Source organism: Lissotriton vulgaris, chromosome 4_1, assembly GCF_964263255.1.
Source record: "Lissotriton vulgaris chromosome 4_1, aLisVul1.2, whole genome shotgun sequence".
Taxonomy (NCBI): Eukaryota; Metazoa; Chordata; class Amphibia; order Caudata; family Salamandridae; genus Lissotriton; species Lissotriton vulgaris.
Genome location: NC_141691.1, coordinates 1584726616 through 1584745474, shown reverse-complemented (window position 1 = coordinate 1584745474; position 18859 = coordinate 1584726616). Strand labels below are relative to the sequence as shown.

Here is an 18859-nt window from a genome sequence, read left to right as displayed (position 1 = left end):
ACATTGCCGGTGGCCGCGCCCCCCACCCCCGTGTGCTTTCCCTCCCTGCGGGTGCCCGTGTTTAAGACAGTGTGCACGGCGCTGTGCTGGACGTGCGCGCACCCAAATCCACACGAAACGCTCGTAACACCCGCCTGTCCCTAATTCCCCCTAGACGGGCAGCTATACGTCTCTAGCTGGACGCATCCTTCGGATGCTAACCCAGCGAGACCTAAAAAGCTCACCAAAGTATGCTGATCACTTTCACTGAAACTTTTTCAAAGCTTTCCAATGACAATGGTACATTTTAAATTGTGTGATATAAAGCAGTGTGATATAAAGCATTGTGATATAAACAATTGTCATCAAATTTGTGTGTCCTCATGTAACGTAACTGGTGCTATGTAAAGCGCTCCGATACCCAATTCGGGTCAAGTTTGCGCTATATATAACTGCAAACATTTTATATATATATATATATATATATATATATATATATATATCTTGTTTGTGAAGCCTGGAGAGTGGAGAAGTGCTTGTTTTCAGGGCTTCTTAGTACTGACAGTAATGCAGAGCTTCTACTTTTACGGAGGCAGGAGGCTACAGAACGAATTCTGTGGTAACACTGTACCACCAGCCCTAGGCTGTACTACAACAGAGTGGAAAATAAATAGCTGTGGCATGTTTTAAAGTGTTATTTAAAAGTGGGGATACCTGGCAGCTCAAACTTTAATTTTTACCTTGATCTATAGTTTACAACACAATGTTATAGCATCCGTTATTTGCAATTTTAAAACAAAATGCAGAACAGCATTCCAAGCTTAAAAACTACTGGGGAGTAAAATTGTGTGGCCAGATTATTAACAGGATAATGTGCTGCATCTCTAAACACTTATAAATGTATACTTATAAAGCGCACAGCTGCCCCAGCAACGGGGCGTCCCGGCACTGTATAACGCTGTGGAACCCTTCCTGGCTCTCCCTGTGAGATTCTCCTCCTGGGCACCCCCAAGGTGAAGCCAGGCATCCCAGTGTTGTGGGGGCCGTTGTGGAGATTAAGCAAGCTATTGCCCAGAGTTGCAGAGTGGGACCCATGATTAGAGTAGGCGCCGAAGCGAGAATTATCGAGTCGCGGACATTGAGACCAAGACCTTGGGTCGGGACTTGAACCCTGGTCCCGGCCCTGATCTCTGCTTCAGAGTCTGCCGCTCTAACCAGTGAGCCACGCTTCTCCACTAAGGTCCATAAGGTCCCAAAGGCCAGACCTATTAGCTATGCCAATGCTGGTTTCCTTGGCCCTTGCTTCAAGGACCACCCTGAAACTTTCAAAGCACAAACTAGTCAAAAAGTAGCACCCTTTTGAGGAGATTCGTCAAAGAGGGCCAAAGTTATTATCAACATAAAAAAACGCAGCGATCCTAACATAACTACCTAGTGGCGACCGCCACAGGTTAATATGTGTTTAGTAAAATTAAAAGGTCGCGTCGAGCTCCACACCTATTAGTGCATTTTAAAGGAAAGACAGTTTGTCGATCGCAGCTGTGAGTTGATTCCATCACAATGGCACAAACTCAGTTTATTAAATATCCTCATTAGAACATATTTTTCGGTTGACTGACTTATCACAAGTGGTATAATATGGACAACCTCAAGACAGTATGCATGCCTTTTTACACACACCACCCATTTGCACAACTTGCATTCTTTTTTCCAGTCATCACTCATGTTTTATATTTTCTTTTCTATAGTTATAACTCCACTCGCTACGTCTAGAGTGTCATAGGAACGACACAAACATTTCTTCATCAAACCGTGAACGTGTTCGTTTGGGTGCATTCTTACCTTGAGAGTAAACGTGGGAATGAGCGGGACACCGACACCTGTTTGAAACAAGAATGCGCAAGATTGGTTACTGCTACTAAAGAAACGGAAATATATATATTTTAAACAGCAATTACCACGTTATCAAATAAATCTATGGTGTCAAGTACGGTCTCTTCTTCCCATCGCTTCCTATACAGTGTTTAATTAATGATAAAGGTTTACTAGAGTTATGGCCTGCCATCTAGTGGTCTTAAACGGTACTTGCGATTCTTCTGAAGCTCTGGTTTTCAATGTACAGAAGGGAATGATATGAAACAATAAGGTAGAAACAAGCATTGGCAACGCCAACATATCTAATTCCAGTCCTGTTTGTAGTTGTATGTGCTAGCTCATCATTAAAGCCAGCTCTATCTTCGGTGGTGGTGATAGGAGGTGGTGGCACTATGGTTGTCAGATGGTGATAGCAATGGTAGTGGCAGTGTTGCTGGTAATGTTAGTAGTGAAGGTGGTGTTGATAATCATGGTGGTGTTAAGTATGGCGGTAGTAATTCTGGTAGTGGTGGCAGCAGGAAAGGGGATGGCTGTAATGGTGGAGGTGGTCTTGGTGGTAGAGGTAATTGTGGTGTTAATGATGGTGGTGATAGTGTAAATGTTAGTAATGATACTGGTGGTAACTGTTGGTAACCAAGGTGACAATGATAATTGTTATTTAATGGTTATAGTGGTAGCTGTAATGATGGTAGTGATAATGGTGGTTGTCGTATTGACAGAAAAAGAAATCTACTGTGCGAAAAGCAAAAAAAGCAATTAGGTGGCCATCTAAAGGTCAGGTTACAACTCAAGTACTGACAAAATTATGAAAAAAGCTATTGTTGCAAAGAAAAAATAATTGAGTTTCTTCAGATGGAGAGTGCATGACTGCCGAAGTAAGCTAAAGTTGGAGTAATGAAGATTACCAGTAAGTAATCAGGACATTACGCTTCATTGGCTTCCACTGTCCTTATTCATAAAAATCTACCAAAACAGTTCCACTCCACACACACCAACTGTATAGGCAAAGGCAGCCTCTAACACAACATCAAACCCCATTCCCCAAAAGCCAAAGAGCAGGGACCAACACCGACATTGGAGAATGACCCATAAAAAAAGGTTGCCACCTCAGCTGTTTTTTACAGGCCTGACTGGTGCTTTTCTCTGAAGGTTAAAAAGAACAGATGATAAACTAAATGCTGAACAAATCACCATTCACCCCAGTCACAAATCTGTGTTGAATCCATCTTTTTTTTTTGCTGGTCATGCCATGCCATTCCAGTTTGGACCCAGCCATATGTAAATCAGTTTTGACCCTGCTCCCCATGAAAACAGGCCAGCCTGAACTGCCAGGTCACGCCATCCCTGGACCGGAAACAATCACACTGGGACCGGTTTCGGGGTATCACCCCTCATCGGCCAGGTTTGCTTACATTTTGTGGCATAGCGAAGACAGGACCCACGTCTGGGCATAACCTTCCCACTTAGGGCAACAAATGCAAAAAGAACAGCTGATGGATGGAATGCTGATCTAATCAAATATTCACCTACAGTCAAAGATCTGGGTTAAATACGTTGTTTCTTTATGCTTGCAATGCCATTCCGGTTTGGACCCAGCCATATCTAAACCAGTCTTGACCCTGCTTCCCATGGAAACAGTCAGGCACAAACTGCTAGGACAGGTCCTCCCTGGACTGGAAACACGCATCCTGGGATCGGGTTTGGGGTAACACCCTAATCAGCCAAGCTAGCTTAAATCCGGTGGCACAGCGAGCAAGGGGCCCTTGATTGGGCATACCTTTCTAACTAAGGGTGATAAATGCAAAAAGAACAGATGGGTGGAATGCTGAACAAATCAAATATTCACCTACAGTCAGAGATCTGGTTAGTACATTGTTTTTTTGCTTGCCACGCCATTCCAGTTTGGATCCAGTCATATGCAAATCAGTCTGGACTTTGCTCCCCAAGGAAACCGTCTAGCCCGAACTGCCCCCCCCCCCCTTAAAAAAAAACAACATAATGGATTTAACCCAAATCTGTGACGGGGGCGAATGCTTAATTTGTTCAGCACTCTGTCCATCATCTCTTCTTTTTGCATAGCTCTGAAGACCAGCAAAAACAGTGGCAACTGTACCCAGAAAAGAGACTGGAACAGCAGACAGAGACTCACAATAGAAAATCCAGGTGGTAACAATGCCATGAGGATACCCCTATTTAAAATGACTAAAAGAAAAAGCCCTGAAAACCAGGCTGCCCATTACAAATCCAGTAGGAATCCTACTACTGAGGGATGCACTGCCGGATGGGCGGAATGGGAGGATAAAGATTTTGTGCAATAGAAGCCAGCCATATAAGATTACCCATGTAAATGCCACCACTGGACTACTAGAGCTGGAGAAACGGAACAAAACCAGCAAAACAATGACAATATACAAACATAAATGGGGGGGGGGGGGAGGGGGGTCAGAGGCCAAAGGATTACCAGGTTGAAGAACAACCCAGATAGAAAAGCAGAAATAAGGCACAAGCACTGTACACCAATGCACACAGCCAACAAAACACCAAAAAACACCATGGGCAGAACCCATCGTGTAATATAGTAGAGCACCAGACACCCCAAACGCAAACACCAGGGTTCATAGAACCCCGGTTCAGAAGCTGAAAAACCCAAATATTCATGAGACCACAAAGAGCTGAAGACCCACCAATGGCTTGACAGCCTGGGTATCCGTACCTCTTAAGTCTACAAGGACGAGAATGGAAGAATACAAGACTGAAATATGACGGGATGATAGTCCTGCGGAAGGAATGAGTTTACTGTTTACTACAAGGGGGGCCTCTTAAAGCATAGGCAAAAACACTATTGGGCTGGGCCCTCAACCTCTCCTGCTTTCTGAAATTCGTTTTTGTTGGCTTTAGGACTCTGTGCAGATTACCACTGCTAACTAGCGCTAAAGTAATTGAGCTCCTTTCCTAAAACATAGTAAAAGTGTCCTACGCCTGATTGGCACATTCAATTTTTTTATATATCCCTAGTACATAGTACTTCATGGTACCTAGGGACTGTAAATTTCCGCTACTAGTAGGCCTGCAGCATTTATTGTGCCACCCACTAACGTAGCACTATAAACTTGCCTGAGGTGCAGTTATAAATCCCCATTTCAACCTGGCAAATGAAACTATTGCCAGGTCTGAAACTTACTTTTTAATACATAAAAGCCCATAGGGCAGGCTGCATTGAATTTTAAAAAATAGAATATGCAGTTTTAAGTTTGACATGTTCTGGTAGTGAAAAACTTCTAAATTCTTTTCTCACTACTGTAAGCCTAACTCTCCAGAGGATAACACTGGGTTACATTACTACATGTATTAAGTGCTAACCTTTGATTGGGAGCAGGTAGAAATGTTATGCTTGGACTCCAATGAATTGTAAATTAAAATACTCTTATTATAAAGTCGGATTTTAAGTCACAATTCTGAAAATGCTGCTTTTAGAAAGTTGACATTTTACTGGCCTTAACATTTAGTGCTTGCTGCCAGTATCCTGGGTCACATGACTGTGAATACTGAGCAGTGGACTATTGTGTATTCCTCCCAGACAGTGAGTCAAGGGGGTCTATGTGTTGACAGGATCCGAACGGTTACCTACCCCACTTGCATTTTTAAAGCGTTGCATCCAGCACACACGCACAAAGGAACTTGACATCAGTCTTTTGTCACTCCAGACTACTTGGAGCCTTAGCAGGGGAAGGAAGTAACTTTCAAGAACCACATATGGGGTAGCCTGGATCTCACCCCAATTCAAAGGGTGGCGCCAATTGGAATTATTGGCCCTCCTGAACCTCCTCTTCTGGACTATGGTGCGGCTTGTGGTCTGCCTTGTTCCCCAGAGAACGTACCTGCTACTTGAGGCCTGGCCAAGACTACTTCCTTGGTGCTTAACCTACCCTGCTCTGTGAGAAGGAAGATTGGATCGGTTCCCTTCATCCCAGGCTACCAAAGTAAGTTCAAGGGTCAGTTAGCTGAGCTACAGGGGCACTGGGCCTGCAGCTGGCCTGCAGCTGGCCTGCCTAAACCGTGCTGGAGTAAGTCCTTGATCCTCAAGAGATGCCATTCCAGGTTATAGACCCTGGCTGGCATCAGAGAGAACTTCTTTATGACTACGTTAAAGGTTCCATCAAAACCAGAGCAAAGTGATGTGAAGCCCTGCACAGCTGCAAGCTCCATCGAAACCGATGCAAAGTGATGCAAAGCGCTGCCATGCCTCGCTGCACAGCTGAAAACTTCATCAGGAGTGATGCCACTCAACGCAAAGCTCCATAAAGCCTTGTTATCCCAGTCCAGCATGACCAGATACCCTTAGTTGGTACATTGTGCTTTTAGGTGCTATATTTACTTCAATCATGGATTTTTGTCATTCGGGTACCGTTTTATTTACTAAAAATGACTCTAGTTTTCTAAATTGGGTTGGGATAAAACTTAAGTTGCGTTTTTACTTTGTAATTTTTTTATGAGCTGCAAAATCTTTACACGTTACCTCTAAGTTAAGTTTGACTACTTTTGTGCCAAGATACCGTAGGGTAAGACCAGGTTGATTCTGTGACTTTTGTGGTTCACTGTGAAAGCAAAAAAACAGCACAACCTAGTTCAGAGGGCAGGCTAACTACCTACTTCCCAGCTCATATTTATGGCACTTTAGCTACCCAGACAATTGTCCGAATAGCAAAATACTAACCAAAATGTGGTTGTATACCCAGAGATCCGTGAAGGAAAGCACAACAAACCAGTGTCATTCAGGGTCACAGGAGCCGTATTCAGTAAGAAGGCAGTGTGTTATGCTTCCATCAGAAAGCGTAGAACATAGTCTCATGAAACTAGGGATTAATGGAACGAGAGGGATGGCACAAAGAGCAGAGTGATCAAACAATATTTGCACTCTTGTGCTTACTTACCCACAAGCTAATTTTGTAGCGGTTTGGTTGAATGCTACAAAAGCGGTTGACTCACTGGAACCACCGGACTCCACTGGACCAACCACCGCTGCATTCATTTCACCTTCAAGAAACCAACCACGAACTACCGCACCCAACAGCTGCCTCGCCGCTGCTGGAGCAAAGTCACCGAAGACCGGCTGATCACCACCCTCGCCCAGAACCCACCCACCGACCCCACCAACACAGACGCCGCAGCCCGCAACCTTAGACAGTGGATCGACGACTGTGCCAACACCCTAGCCCTGCTCAAGAAACCCTCCAACAGCCACGCCAGCAAGAGAGCCACCTGGTTCACCGACGAGCTCCAGACCTACAAACACGCATGCAGAAAACTGGAGAAAATATGGCTCCACGAACGCACACCGGACAACCAAGCAGCCCACAAGGATGCAACCCGCAGTCATCACCACCTCATTAGATTAGCCAAGAGATCCTCCTTCAAAGACTGCTTGGACAACCACGCACACGACAGAAAAGAGCTCTTCAGCATCGTAAAGGAACTCTTCAACCTCAGCGCCAACACCAACAACATCCCACCCTCACAAGAGCTGTGCGACTCTCTAGCCATCGTCCTCCACCGCAAGATCACCGACATCCACGACCGCTTCAACACCACAACCGCCCGACTACGCAAGACTCCACCTCCCCTGTGAACACCAGCGCCATCCGCCTGACCCCCTGGTCCAATGTCAACGACGACGAGACACGCAAGGTAATGAACTCCATCCACTCAGGATCTCCGTCAGACCCGTGCCCACACCACATATTCAACAAAGCAGAAGCAGCCATCGCACCCCAACTACGGAAGGTCATCAACATCTCCTTCGAAACAGCGACATTCCCGAAAAAATGGAAGCACGCCGAAATAGCCGCCCTCCTCAAGAAGCCCAAGGCGGACCCTAAGGACCACAAGAACTTCCGGCCCATCTCCCTGCTCCCGTTCCCGGCAAAGGTCATCGAGAAAATCGTCAACAAGGAATTGGCCCGCCACCTGGAAGACAACAACATCTTGGACATGTCCCAGTCCGGATTCAGACGAAACCACAGAACCAAGACAGCCCTCATCGCCGCCACAGACGACATCAGGCGCCAACTAGACAATGGCGAAACATCAGCCCTCATCCTCCTGGACCTGTTGGCCGCCTTCGACAAGGTCTGCCATCACACTCTAAAGACACGCCTCCTAGAAGCCGGAATCCAAGTGAAGGCCCTTGACTGGACCACGTCCTTCCTCTTTGGCAGAACCCAGAGCGTCTGCCTCCCACCCTTCCGATTCGAAGCCACCAACATCATCTGCGGCGTCCCCCAGGGCTCATCCCTCAGCCCAAAGCTGTTCAACATCTACATGGCCCCCTTCGCACAAGTGGCCCGCCATCACGACCTCAACATCATCTCCTATGCCGACAACACCCAGCTCATCCTCTCCCTCACAAAGGATCCACACACCGCCAAAACCAACCTCCACAAGGGAATGAAGGCCGTCACCGACTGGATGAGGAGCAACCGTCTGAAGCTGAAAACGGACAAGACGGAGGTCCTCATCCTCGGACCCACCCCCTCTGCCGACTCCTGGTGGCCGACCACACTGGGAACAGCCCCAACACCCACGAACCATGCACGCACCTAGGATTCATCCTCGATTCCTCCCTCTCCATGGCTAAGCAGGACAGCGCCGTCTCCTCCGCATGCTACAACACCCTCCGCATGCTCCGCAGGATCTACAAGTGGATCCCAGCCGAAACAAGAAGAACGGTGACACAGGCCCTCGTCAGCAGCATACTGGACTACGGTAACGCACTCTACGCAGGAATCCCAGCCAAACACCTACGACGACTACAACGCATCCAAAAACGCCTCTGCCCGACTGATTGTCAACGGCCCCCGCTGCAGCCACCACCCCCCACCTGAGAGACCTACACTGGCTCCCCGTCGACAAGAGGATCACCTTCAAGCTCCTCACCCATGCACACAAAGCACTCCACAACGCCGGGCCAGCCTACCTTACCAGCAGACTCAGCTTGTACACCCCCAACCGCCAGCTTCGCTCCACCAGCCTCGCCCTTGCCGCTGTCCCCCGCATCCAACCAACAACCTCTGGCGGCAGATCCTTCTCCTACCTCGCCGCCAAGACCTGGAACACCCTCCCCTCCCCACCCACATACGGCAGACCCAAGGCCTACTCGCCTTCAGAAGATTCCTCAGGACCTGGTTCTTCGAGCAGTAGCAGCCCCCACCCCCCCTCAGCGCCTTGAGACCCTCATGGTTAAGTAGCACGCTCTTCAAGTACTGATTGATTGATTGATTGGAATGGCAGTGCATGTTCATGCCGCGGGAGAGCACAGGTCTCAGAAGACGATTCCTTCAGTGCATTAAATTATTATATTGTCAGCCAGTGACATGGGTGTGAGTCAATGGTGAGACCTCCTTCTTGTTTCCAATCAGCAGAAGTACTGGACAGAAGTGTCCCCAGTCTCCCCTCTTGTTTGTGATCACGATGGGATGGCCCGATTAGGGGAATATGTCTGATCTGAATATAATCTGAAAACATACCAGTTACACAAAGCTCTGCCCTCACAGTTGAAGGTAGAGTATGTCAGTAGCTAGAAAGCATGCAAATATTGAAGCTCGGGATCTATACCCAGATGGGAGATTCCTCGCTCTGGAGTCATCCTGGCTGTACCCCACTCAACATATCTTAAAGGACAGACTTTGCACCACTTGTTAAGTGACACATCCTACATTCCCGGAAGCCTCTCCGCAGTTGTATGTGCTGAATGAGATTCTAGAATCTTTATCCTCCAAAAAGCTAGTTACCATACTTTATATCACCATGTAAAATAAGGCTCTAGTGTCTGTGGAAAGGCTTATTCTAGGTGGCAGGCAATACCTGAGGTCAGCTCCAGCGGAGGGGCAGTGGTGCTTTTGCTGTGCCCAGATGAATGAGCTATCTCCCAACTATTGACTGTCTAATATATCGTAAATACGTGCACTAGATGTACAGCACACAGGGCCTGACTGGGAACCGAAACCGGCCCTGGCAATCTGCTCGGCCTGCCCCCCCTGGGGTGAGGGGGGTGCAGCTGAGCTGTTTGCTGGGGCCGGTTTCAGACGATTTTGTTACAGGGGGCCGATATTGCCGAGCCGGTAACAAAAACGGCCACCAGGGGCCTAAAACCGGCCCCACACTGGCGGCCCATCGGGGAAATGCCTGGTGCCAGCTCCAGCCAGTCCTGCCCTGATGCACATGCTATCATTAAAGTAAGTCAGTCAAACAAGTTTTTATTCGGCCGGAGCCATAAAAGCACAGCATAAGCAAAACAAAACATACAATACATTAAGATTTCAACACTAATATCCATACAGCAGTAAGAGTTAATTTAACTCAAAATACAGTTTTAAAAATAATTAATCAACCAAGAGTTAAAAACAAAAACTTTCCTTGATGGGCCTGGCCCAATATATTTTAACATAGAAGAGGGTTTGGAAGGGTGCATATATAATACTTAAAAATCATCAATTACATTATTTTTTATTGGGATTCGTATATTTTCCTAAGATAAAAGGCTGATTTTATAAAATGTAATAACGCTTAACAGATTTCTGGTAATCCTAAAGACTGCAAAAACATTAACCCTTCATTGTGATGTCTTAAATTTAACTCATGCAATATCTCGGCCTCTCGCCCCTGAATACAGAGTACAAAACAAAATAAAATGACTAGTGCATTGTATTGAGATGCTGTTGCACCCAGAAGGCGGTAAATCCTGTTTCCATACCCCTGGTGTGGGAAAATCAAATTTAAAGTGCAGCGTGCATAGTTTAAAAAGAGTAAACCAATAACTATATGTGGGATTCATAATCCACCCTAAATAGGGCTCCATTCTACGTGTTGTTGATACTTGGGCATATTTAACACTTGTTTCTTTACCCTGGGCCTTTTCTAGGTGTATGTTCATGCAGTGTTCCAGGCAGCGCTCTTTATGTTTAACTTATGTACTGGCCTAATTATGCAGGGATTTTCATATAATTCCAGTAGGCCCTAGTTTTTTATATGATTTTTTCGGGTATGAGAGCCATGATATTTGGTCGGCCCTATAAAGTAACAGGCAGTCTGTAATGCAGGTTCTGGTTAGGCCAGCCGCAGGTGATCCCCAAATTTTGCCCCCGAGTATTAAGGGGGCCAGTCCAATAAGGCCCACCAGGTATGTCATCCCAAGTTCCTCGTGACACATTTAGGTAGCTGTACCTCCGGATACTGACAATACGCTGCGAGTAAAGAGGTTTTCTGCTCGTTGGAGAATACCAATTTTAATGTAGCACCATAGCCCAGCGCCATATGCTTCCACCGAGATACACTTACTCTTGTATAAAACTCAGCATTTCCATAATTGGTTTGTTTTTTAACTTTTGGGCAACTCTAAGTATGACCTCAATATTCCTGCTAAAGGACTGGAGTCCCCCCCTGGCCCTCACTACACTGTTCTGTCCCCCCGCTTTTTATACACTCTCCTCCCCCCTGCCACCCCCAGTCACTTCTGCCTCTCCCGCTTTCCCCTCGTCCCGCCACCTCCACCCCCTCCCTTCCCTTGGACCTCGCCATCCCCCCACCCCACCTTGTGTTCCTCCCCTCCTGGCCCATAGCACTTTCCCTCCTTTCCTCTGTCCTCCACCTCCCTCGCTACCCCCTCTCCATCACCTCCCCCCCACTGGACAGGTGGGAAGGTACACTCCTCTGGTTAGCATTGACAGCCACCGAAATGCACTCACGACCCCCAACACAAACCCCCCCCCCCACCCCCGCCCTCCGCGGACTTCGCCCATCCCACCACCCAGGTGGCTTCCTCCCCGGACAGATTCAGAGAACCCCTCCTGCACCAACAGCTGGCCCGGCTTCCCTTTTCCATATTGATCATTACAGAATGAAACTTGCAATCTTCCCCACCACACGGCCTGGATGACAGCTCCCCCCTCCATCCTCCTGCTCCCTCCCCCGAGTAGAGGATTACTCAGACTCTCATCCTCCCCATCCACCATTTCGAGAATCCAGGGCCGGCTTTAGGGCAGTGAGACTGGTGCGGTTGCACAGGGCGTTGTCCTGAGGAGGGGGCGCTGACCTCAGATGGGGCGCTGTGTTTAGCAATACTTTAGAATTGGAGAGATGACAGGCACTTTTGCCTGGTGGTGGTGAGAAAATCAGAGGAGGTGGTCATTGGGTGTGGGGGCGCCGAAAATGATTGTCGCACCAGGCACCACCAGTGCTAAAGCCGGCCCTGTCCGCGGCCCATGGGCCCTATCCCCGCTGCTGCCAGGGGACTGCTCACTGTTCAATATCTAGCACCCATTGTTTGGGGTCCGCATCCAACGCCAGGTTGATTAACTAACTATACTGATTCTGTTGAGGATATGTATTCCTCCATTGCTACACCCACCCCCATCACCCCCGATCCTCCCACCCTCCCTCTTCTATTACTGTACTGATTAACATTGCATATTTCCTCTTGTGCTACATTGTTCCCATGTTGTAAACTTTTGTCTCGATAACCAATAAAAAAAATTACAACACAAAAAGTGAAGCCCAGCAAAGTGATTGGTTAAAAAGACGACCTACATAATTAAAATTCTTCAATTTTGCTCGATTATAATGCCCCATTTTGAAATTCTTGGACTTAGTGCCTGGCGATCACAAGTCATTATATAGGACTTTGAATAATTTACTTGAATTTCAGGTCTTTCATATATGCTCAAAATAAGTCTAGAGGGATCTGAAGGCCGTTTGCTGTGCAGGCGATCAGCACTGCACTGTTCGCATACAATAAAATGGGGATAGACTTATTCCCCATACATGGCACATCCTTTCCATTTTTCATCAGATAGTTAATCCAATAAATGTAGAGCAGAAAAAGGAATGAGGAAAAAAGATACACACTTGCCTAGCACCCTGTGTAGAGCTAATATGGGGAGAACCTTCACCCTAGGGGCCGTAACGCACCCTTGCTGTGAGATCTTGGTGTAATCGCCTAATGAGTTAGGAGTTCAATTTCCACTCCCATCCTGCCCATCAATTCCCATAAATTAGAGCGATACACAAGATCAAAGGCATTTGATAAATCCATAAAAGCTAAGTGCACAGAATTATTTTTTGCCTTGACATACTTCCCCACTATTTAATAAAGTTTTAGAAATTGTTCAATTGTCCCTATCACAGGTCTAAAACAAATTAGACGTCTGGCAAAACATTAATAGCCAGGGCCAAATCTTCAAGGCAGGACAACAGTACTTGACCAAGAATCGTGGTGCTAGAATCTACAAGGGAGATCAGCGGATAACAAGTCAAGTGAGAGCGGTCCTCTTATTTAAATATCAGAACTACGGTGGAAGTCTTCCAGGAATCGTGGATGGATCCCCAGAATACTGATATTAACACATTTGTAAGCAGTGAAGATCACATATGGATATCAGATTTAAAAATATCAGCTGGGACACCATCTGGACCCTGACCCTTTCCTGGGATACATGTGTTTATAGCTGCAATAACCTCATGAACATGAATCAGATTTTGGAGGTCACGTGGGACAAGTAGCAAGGGTGCAGTTAGCCACTTCCTTGAAGTTTGAGCTAGCCCTCAATTTCCCAAGTCATAATAATGTCTTACAAGCTTTAATCCTGATCTCAGATTTCCTTTCCTCAAAGACCTGCTTATATTCCTTTCTAGCATTCTTAATATGGGTTGTATGACAGGAACCATGCATGCCTCTACCACGCAGCCCCAATAACTAATGTGTCTAAACGCATTCCTTTACCAGGCATGTTTGGAGAAGGGATGTGTGGTAAAGGTCACACCCCAGCCCCTGCACCCAGAGTCCTGAAATATTAGCCCATGCCCTGTAACTCGACCCACCCAAGTCCTAAAAAGGACACCGCCCCTAAAACCTTAACCTATCCCAACTTCCCCAGTCCTGAGCCCTGAAAACTTCCTGCCTTGAAAACTGCCACTTCCCCTCTGCTTTAAGCCCTAAAACTCTTCCCCCTACCTTAAAACCTACCCCGACCGTCCCTACCCTGAGCCCTATAAACTGTCTCCCCTTCCCTGAGCCCTAAAACTCTCCCCCCATCTTAAAACCTACCATGACCCCAGCCCCCTGCCCTGATCCCTAAAACAGCACCTCCCTTGAAACATACCCCCCTCAGCCTCCCCGCTCGGAGCCCTAAACCCTGCCCATTCCCTTAATACCTCTTCTCCCCCCCCCCCACCCACCCCGGTCCAACTTACTTCATGCAGGTCCTCCCTTCTGGTTCCTCTCTCCGCCTGCTCAGTAAGCTAGAACGTCTACTGCCTTAACCATGCATGTGCGTGGTTCAGGCATATGTATGGTTAAGGCAAGTGTTATTTAGCTTGCGGCGTAATGGAACGCATGCTTAAAGCTGCAGTGTAGGGCCATTTCTCCTTGACACCTCATGCTACCCAAGGGCGGCTTTATAAGGTGACCATCAATTTTCTGTGAGTGGGGGAAAATGCTACTTTAAACCATCGGAATGGTGGCATCTCTCACGGAGAAACAGAGGAAGTGAGATTATTCGCGATAGACCTACAGATATTAACAAATTCCAATTAAATCTCATTAGGCCCTTAATCATCAATTAGAAAGGCCATGATAGAAACAATAGAATCTTCAACAAATGTTGGGTTAAAAGCAACTGGATCGATCCTATCCCACTTTAACTTTAATCCTTTGTTCCTGGAGATCTCCATGTTATCCGATCTTTTAGACTTTGGCATTTTAATAAGGGAATCCAGCATAATAAAAAGTGGGTTATGGTCACTTACGGAGCTACCAGACAACACAAAATCAGTTACGTAGGAAGAGAACTCAAATGATAAGAGTATGTGATCTATTGTCCTTCCAGCTTGATTCCCTATGAAAGTTGGAACACATACATATGTCACTTGGAACAACTAGGTTATACTTCAACAAAAGGTCATTCAACGCCGCACCATAAACAGAATGAGAACAAGTATTGGTAAATGCATTAGGTTTCGCCTATGGGATTACTAATCAGTGGTGTGGGAGCAGTGTACGAGTGCAGAGAGAATGGTGTGAGTGCTCTCTGTGCAGGGTGAGTAAAGGAAGGTTGATAAGTGTGAGTGCAGCCCTAGAGAGTGGGCCACTTCAGAGGTCTCAGCTGTAAAGCAGTCAGTGACAGGAAATGTGTGCATTGGACCACAGGGGGAGGGGTTTGCGAGTTGCATTGAAAGGTCAAAGAGAAGAGAGGAACACATAAACTGCATGATAGGCATGAAAGGGTACAGTTAATAGTTCTGTAGGTCTAGTACCTTTTTGCCCTGACTGATAGCAGGAATAGGATGGGACCTCGGCCCTTCCTCCGTCCACATTGATTTGTCCAGTATTACACGATACTGGGCCATTGTGCCCCTTGTGTCCATTGTTCCAGGCTAGGAAACCCAGTCCCCAGTAGGACTGTCATCCAAACAACTTGGCTTCTTCCCTACCACCCCCACTCCACCCCCCACCACAACCATACCCGTCTTGAGAAAGACCTGCCGTGACCACCCATTGGGGTACCATAGGGTCGAAACGTTGACGCTTTGTTTATTGTCCGGCACCACTAGGATTCTATACTTGGATAGATAGGAATCCTTGGATTGAAACAGCCATCTGGCCAACTTTTATTACAACCTGTACATATGTAAATGCCTACACTGTAAATAATGTTCACCATTTGAGCACCGTGCACACTTGTCACTTTCTGTATACTGATCTTGACAGTCCACATTATTGTATTGTATATATCAATGAATTAAGTAATTCTGATATAAACTTCCCTGTGAAAGCATTTTGGTCCTCTATGCCTTATTCATTAAGTGTTAAGGAGCTTATGTTATTTCTGAGTGTCAGAGGATTTACTCTTCAGATTGCATTAAAAGCATCTTTTTACTTATGTTTGCTCTACCCGACAGAACCATTCTTGTTTAACTAAGTACCTTTTTGCATTCATATATAAATATACTTGATGTAGTAAGATGTTTCCCCCTGCCATTGGGTGATGCATAGGAAGTTTCCATACTGAGCCGATGCTAGAGAGCCTTCTTTGAGAACAGTGTAAATAGCAAATAAACAAGCCTGACTTTGCTTGCCTGTGCACAGGAGAAATAGTAATGAATGTGACATCCATTTTGAACAAGATGGCTTTGAGAACTAGTGGAGGCCTAGCTAGCAAAAGCCATGAAAATGTACTTTAACAGGTTGAATCAAAATGGTTTCAAAGGCAATAGCATAGTGGCAGTGTACGGATGTGGTTCAGTAAATGAATGGCTGGCGACAGTGTCCGTCAGTTGCGTGGTTATGTGATTGGGCATTTAGGCGATCTGTTAGGGAGTTTATGGATGATATAAGAGTAGTTGGATGGCAGCTGTTTGAGTAGATAATGGATGAGTGGATGTATATAAAGAAGCATCGGGGAACTGGGCATAGATAAGTGTCACACTGGGCAGATATGTAATGGCTGCATAGATTAATAGGTAGGGGAGCTAACGTGTGAATCAATAGATGGATAAATGGGCCAATTATGTTATGTTATGTTATGTTATTGGGGGATTTCTATAGCGCTCAGCTACTCCGAGGAGTGTCCCGGCGCTTATGATCCTCACAGGCACAGAATGGGGGGGGCGAGAAAAGGGACTTACTGAACAAAAAGCAGAGTTTTAAGATTTTTCCTAAAATCCAGCAGATTACCATTAAATGAATGAATGATAGCTGTAGGAGTGGATGGATAAACGGATGAGTGAGTACAGGATCATGGAGAATGGGCGAATGAATGAATGGGTTAGAGGGTGGTTAAATGAGTGGTTGAGTAGGTTAATGAATGTATAGTGACTGTGTAGGTGGAATAATAGGTGACTGGAAAGTTGAGGAGAGGATGTAAGAGTATAAGGAAGGGTTGAGCAGGTTGATGAATGTAAAAAATGGATGACTGTGTGGGTAGATAGATGAGCAGCGTGAGGATGGATGGGTGTTTGTGTGTGGTTGGATATGTCAATGTGGAGGAGTGAAAATATAAGTGCAAGAGTAAATATATGGATGGGGATGATTAGTGGATGAATATATATCGATAGGTGCATGGTTGGATGGATGAAGTGTTTGGTAAAAGAACATATAGATGGATGACAAGGTTAATAAAGTGTTCAATGATTATGTGAAATTGTAAGTGTACAAGCGAATGTGTGAGTAATGTGATCCATAGGTGGAGGGCAGAATGATTATCTGCAGCGGGTGTACTGATAAATGGACAGTTCAGTGGGAAAGTAGATGGTTAGTGATCAGTAGTTGGATTGATGTGCTTGCAACAGACTGGGTACACTGATCAGTCAGAGAGATGTAGATGGGAAGGATGAATAAGAAAAAGCAAAAATGGTGGGGGAGGAATTAAATGGTGGATCAGTAGGTGAGCAATGATGAGTACGTGAAGAGTAAATGAATAGGTCTGTGGCATGGTTTATAGCAGATTACCAGATAATGATGGAGGAGTGAATAGGTGGATTAGGCAGAGGATAGACAGATGAATAGATAGGGAGTAAGTGGTTGATAAATTAGGTAGATGGAAGAATGTGTGAATGGAAGGTTTCATTACGAGTGGGTATATAACTGGTGAGTGTTTAAATAGGTGTATGACTGTTCTGGGGATCCAACGAACAGCCAATGACGATTGGTTGGGCAGCAGAAAAAGGGGTTTATAAACGGAGAAGTTGCCCTAAGAAGTGAGATAAAAAATGGGGAGTTTGGAACGTATATAGGGAGGAAATTTGCACCTCTCCAACAGAAGACATGGCGATGAGAAGAACTGGGCTTGTTGAACCCTTAATTCATTAAGGTCTGTAACACATACTCGTTAACATACTGTACTATATGAACCGCATACCACGATGTTATATTGCAAGGATGACTCTTTGCTTTATCTTTAATAAGAAATAGGTGTATGACATGCAAGAGTGGATACATTGATTTGTGGATGGATGGACCAGTGCATGGATAGATGTATTTGTAGATAGGTGAACTGGTGGATGAATTGGTAGGTTGCATGGATGGGTGAACTCGATTCAGTCTATCGGATTTTCATGGTTGTAAAATGTGTGAGACAGTATTCCTCATACATTCATGGGCCAGCCACAACTGCTTTCTCCACTTTCCTTTCGTCACGTTCTTCAATTTTGCTGCAGGTAGCTACGTTTTCTTGTGTTGGGACCTTCGACCCTTAGGTAGTACTTGCCAGAGATATTGATGTGCGCTCACCAACAGCACTTGCATCATAGCTTTGAACTTGAGCCATGCTTCTAACGTGGGAGGCAAGGCCGTTTGCTGGGGCTTTGGCAAGATTGTTGAGGTAGATTAATCATTGTACACATGAACATGAGTTTGCCAGAATGCCTTCATACAGTGATCCACACAAGTTTTTAGGTAACATTACTTATTTAACATGGAGTACTTGAGGGGGCCTCAGCCTTTTTGAGAGAGATATTAAGTCTCATTGGCGAATACCTTTTTCAGATAGTGTTGAAGAACACAAGCTCCCCACTTTCTCAAACAGAATCTTCTCCATCATGTCCCAACCCGATCTCTTCGTTCCTCTATTCAGAACTTCTTGGCTGTGCCTTGCACTAGAACAGTCACCTGGGGCGACAGGCGTTTCCTGGTTGCCGCCCCTAGACTCTGGAACACCCTTCCTGCACATATCCGAGCAAGTCCCTCCCTGTTCACATTCCGCAAACAGCTAAAGACGTGGTTATTTGACCAATAGCCTTGTATATCTTCTTTACCCAGTTGCTGATCCATCCCTTAACTAGCGCCGAGACGCCCACGGGTATTCGCCGCGCTCTACAAATGTCAATAAATAAATAAATAAATAAATAAGAACGAGATATTGGTTAATATGCGATAATACAAGCATTGGTGAGGTTTGGACACTGTACCAGTAAAAGAGGACAATTCTACTACAAATATATTTAGGTTAAGTATAAT

General features: G+C 45.8%; 1 protein-coding gene across 1 annotated transcript in view; it reads right to left on the bottom strand.

The window, feature by feature from the left end:
* Positions 1-18859, bottom strand: part of ADHFE1 (alcohol dehydrogenase iron containing 1) — a 359867-nt gene that overhangs the window by 325099 nt on the left and 15909 nt on the right. Inside the window, exon 2 of the mRNA XM_086965816.1 lies at positions 1822-1859. Coding sequence (XP_086821942.1) covers positions 1822-1859 — 38 coding nt within the window. The remainder of the gene's footprint in view (positions 1-1821; positions 1860-18859) is intronic.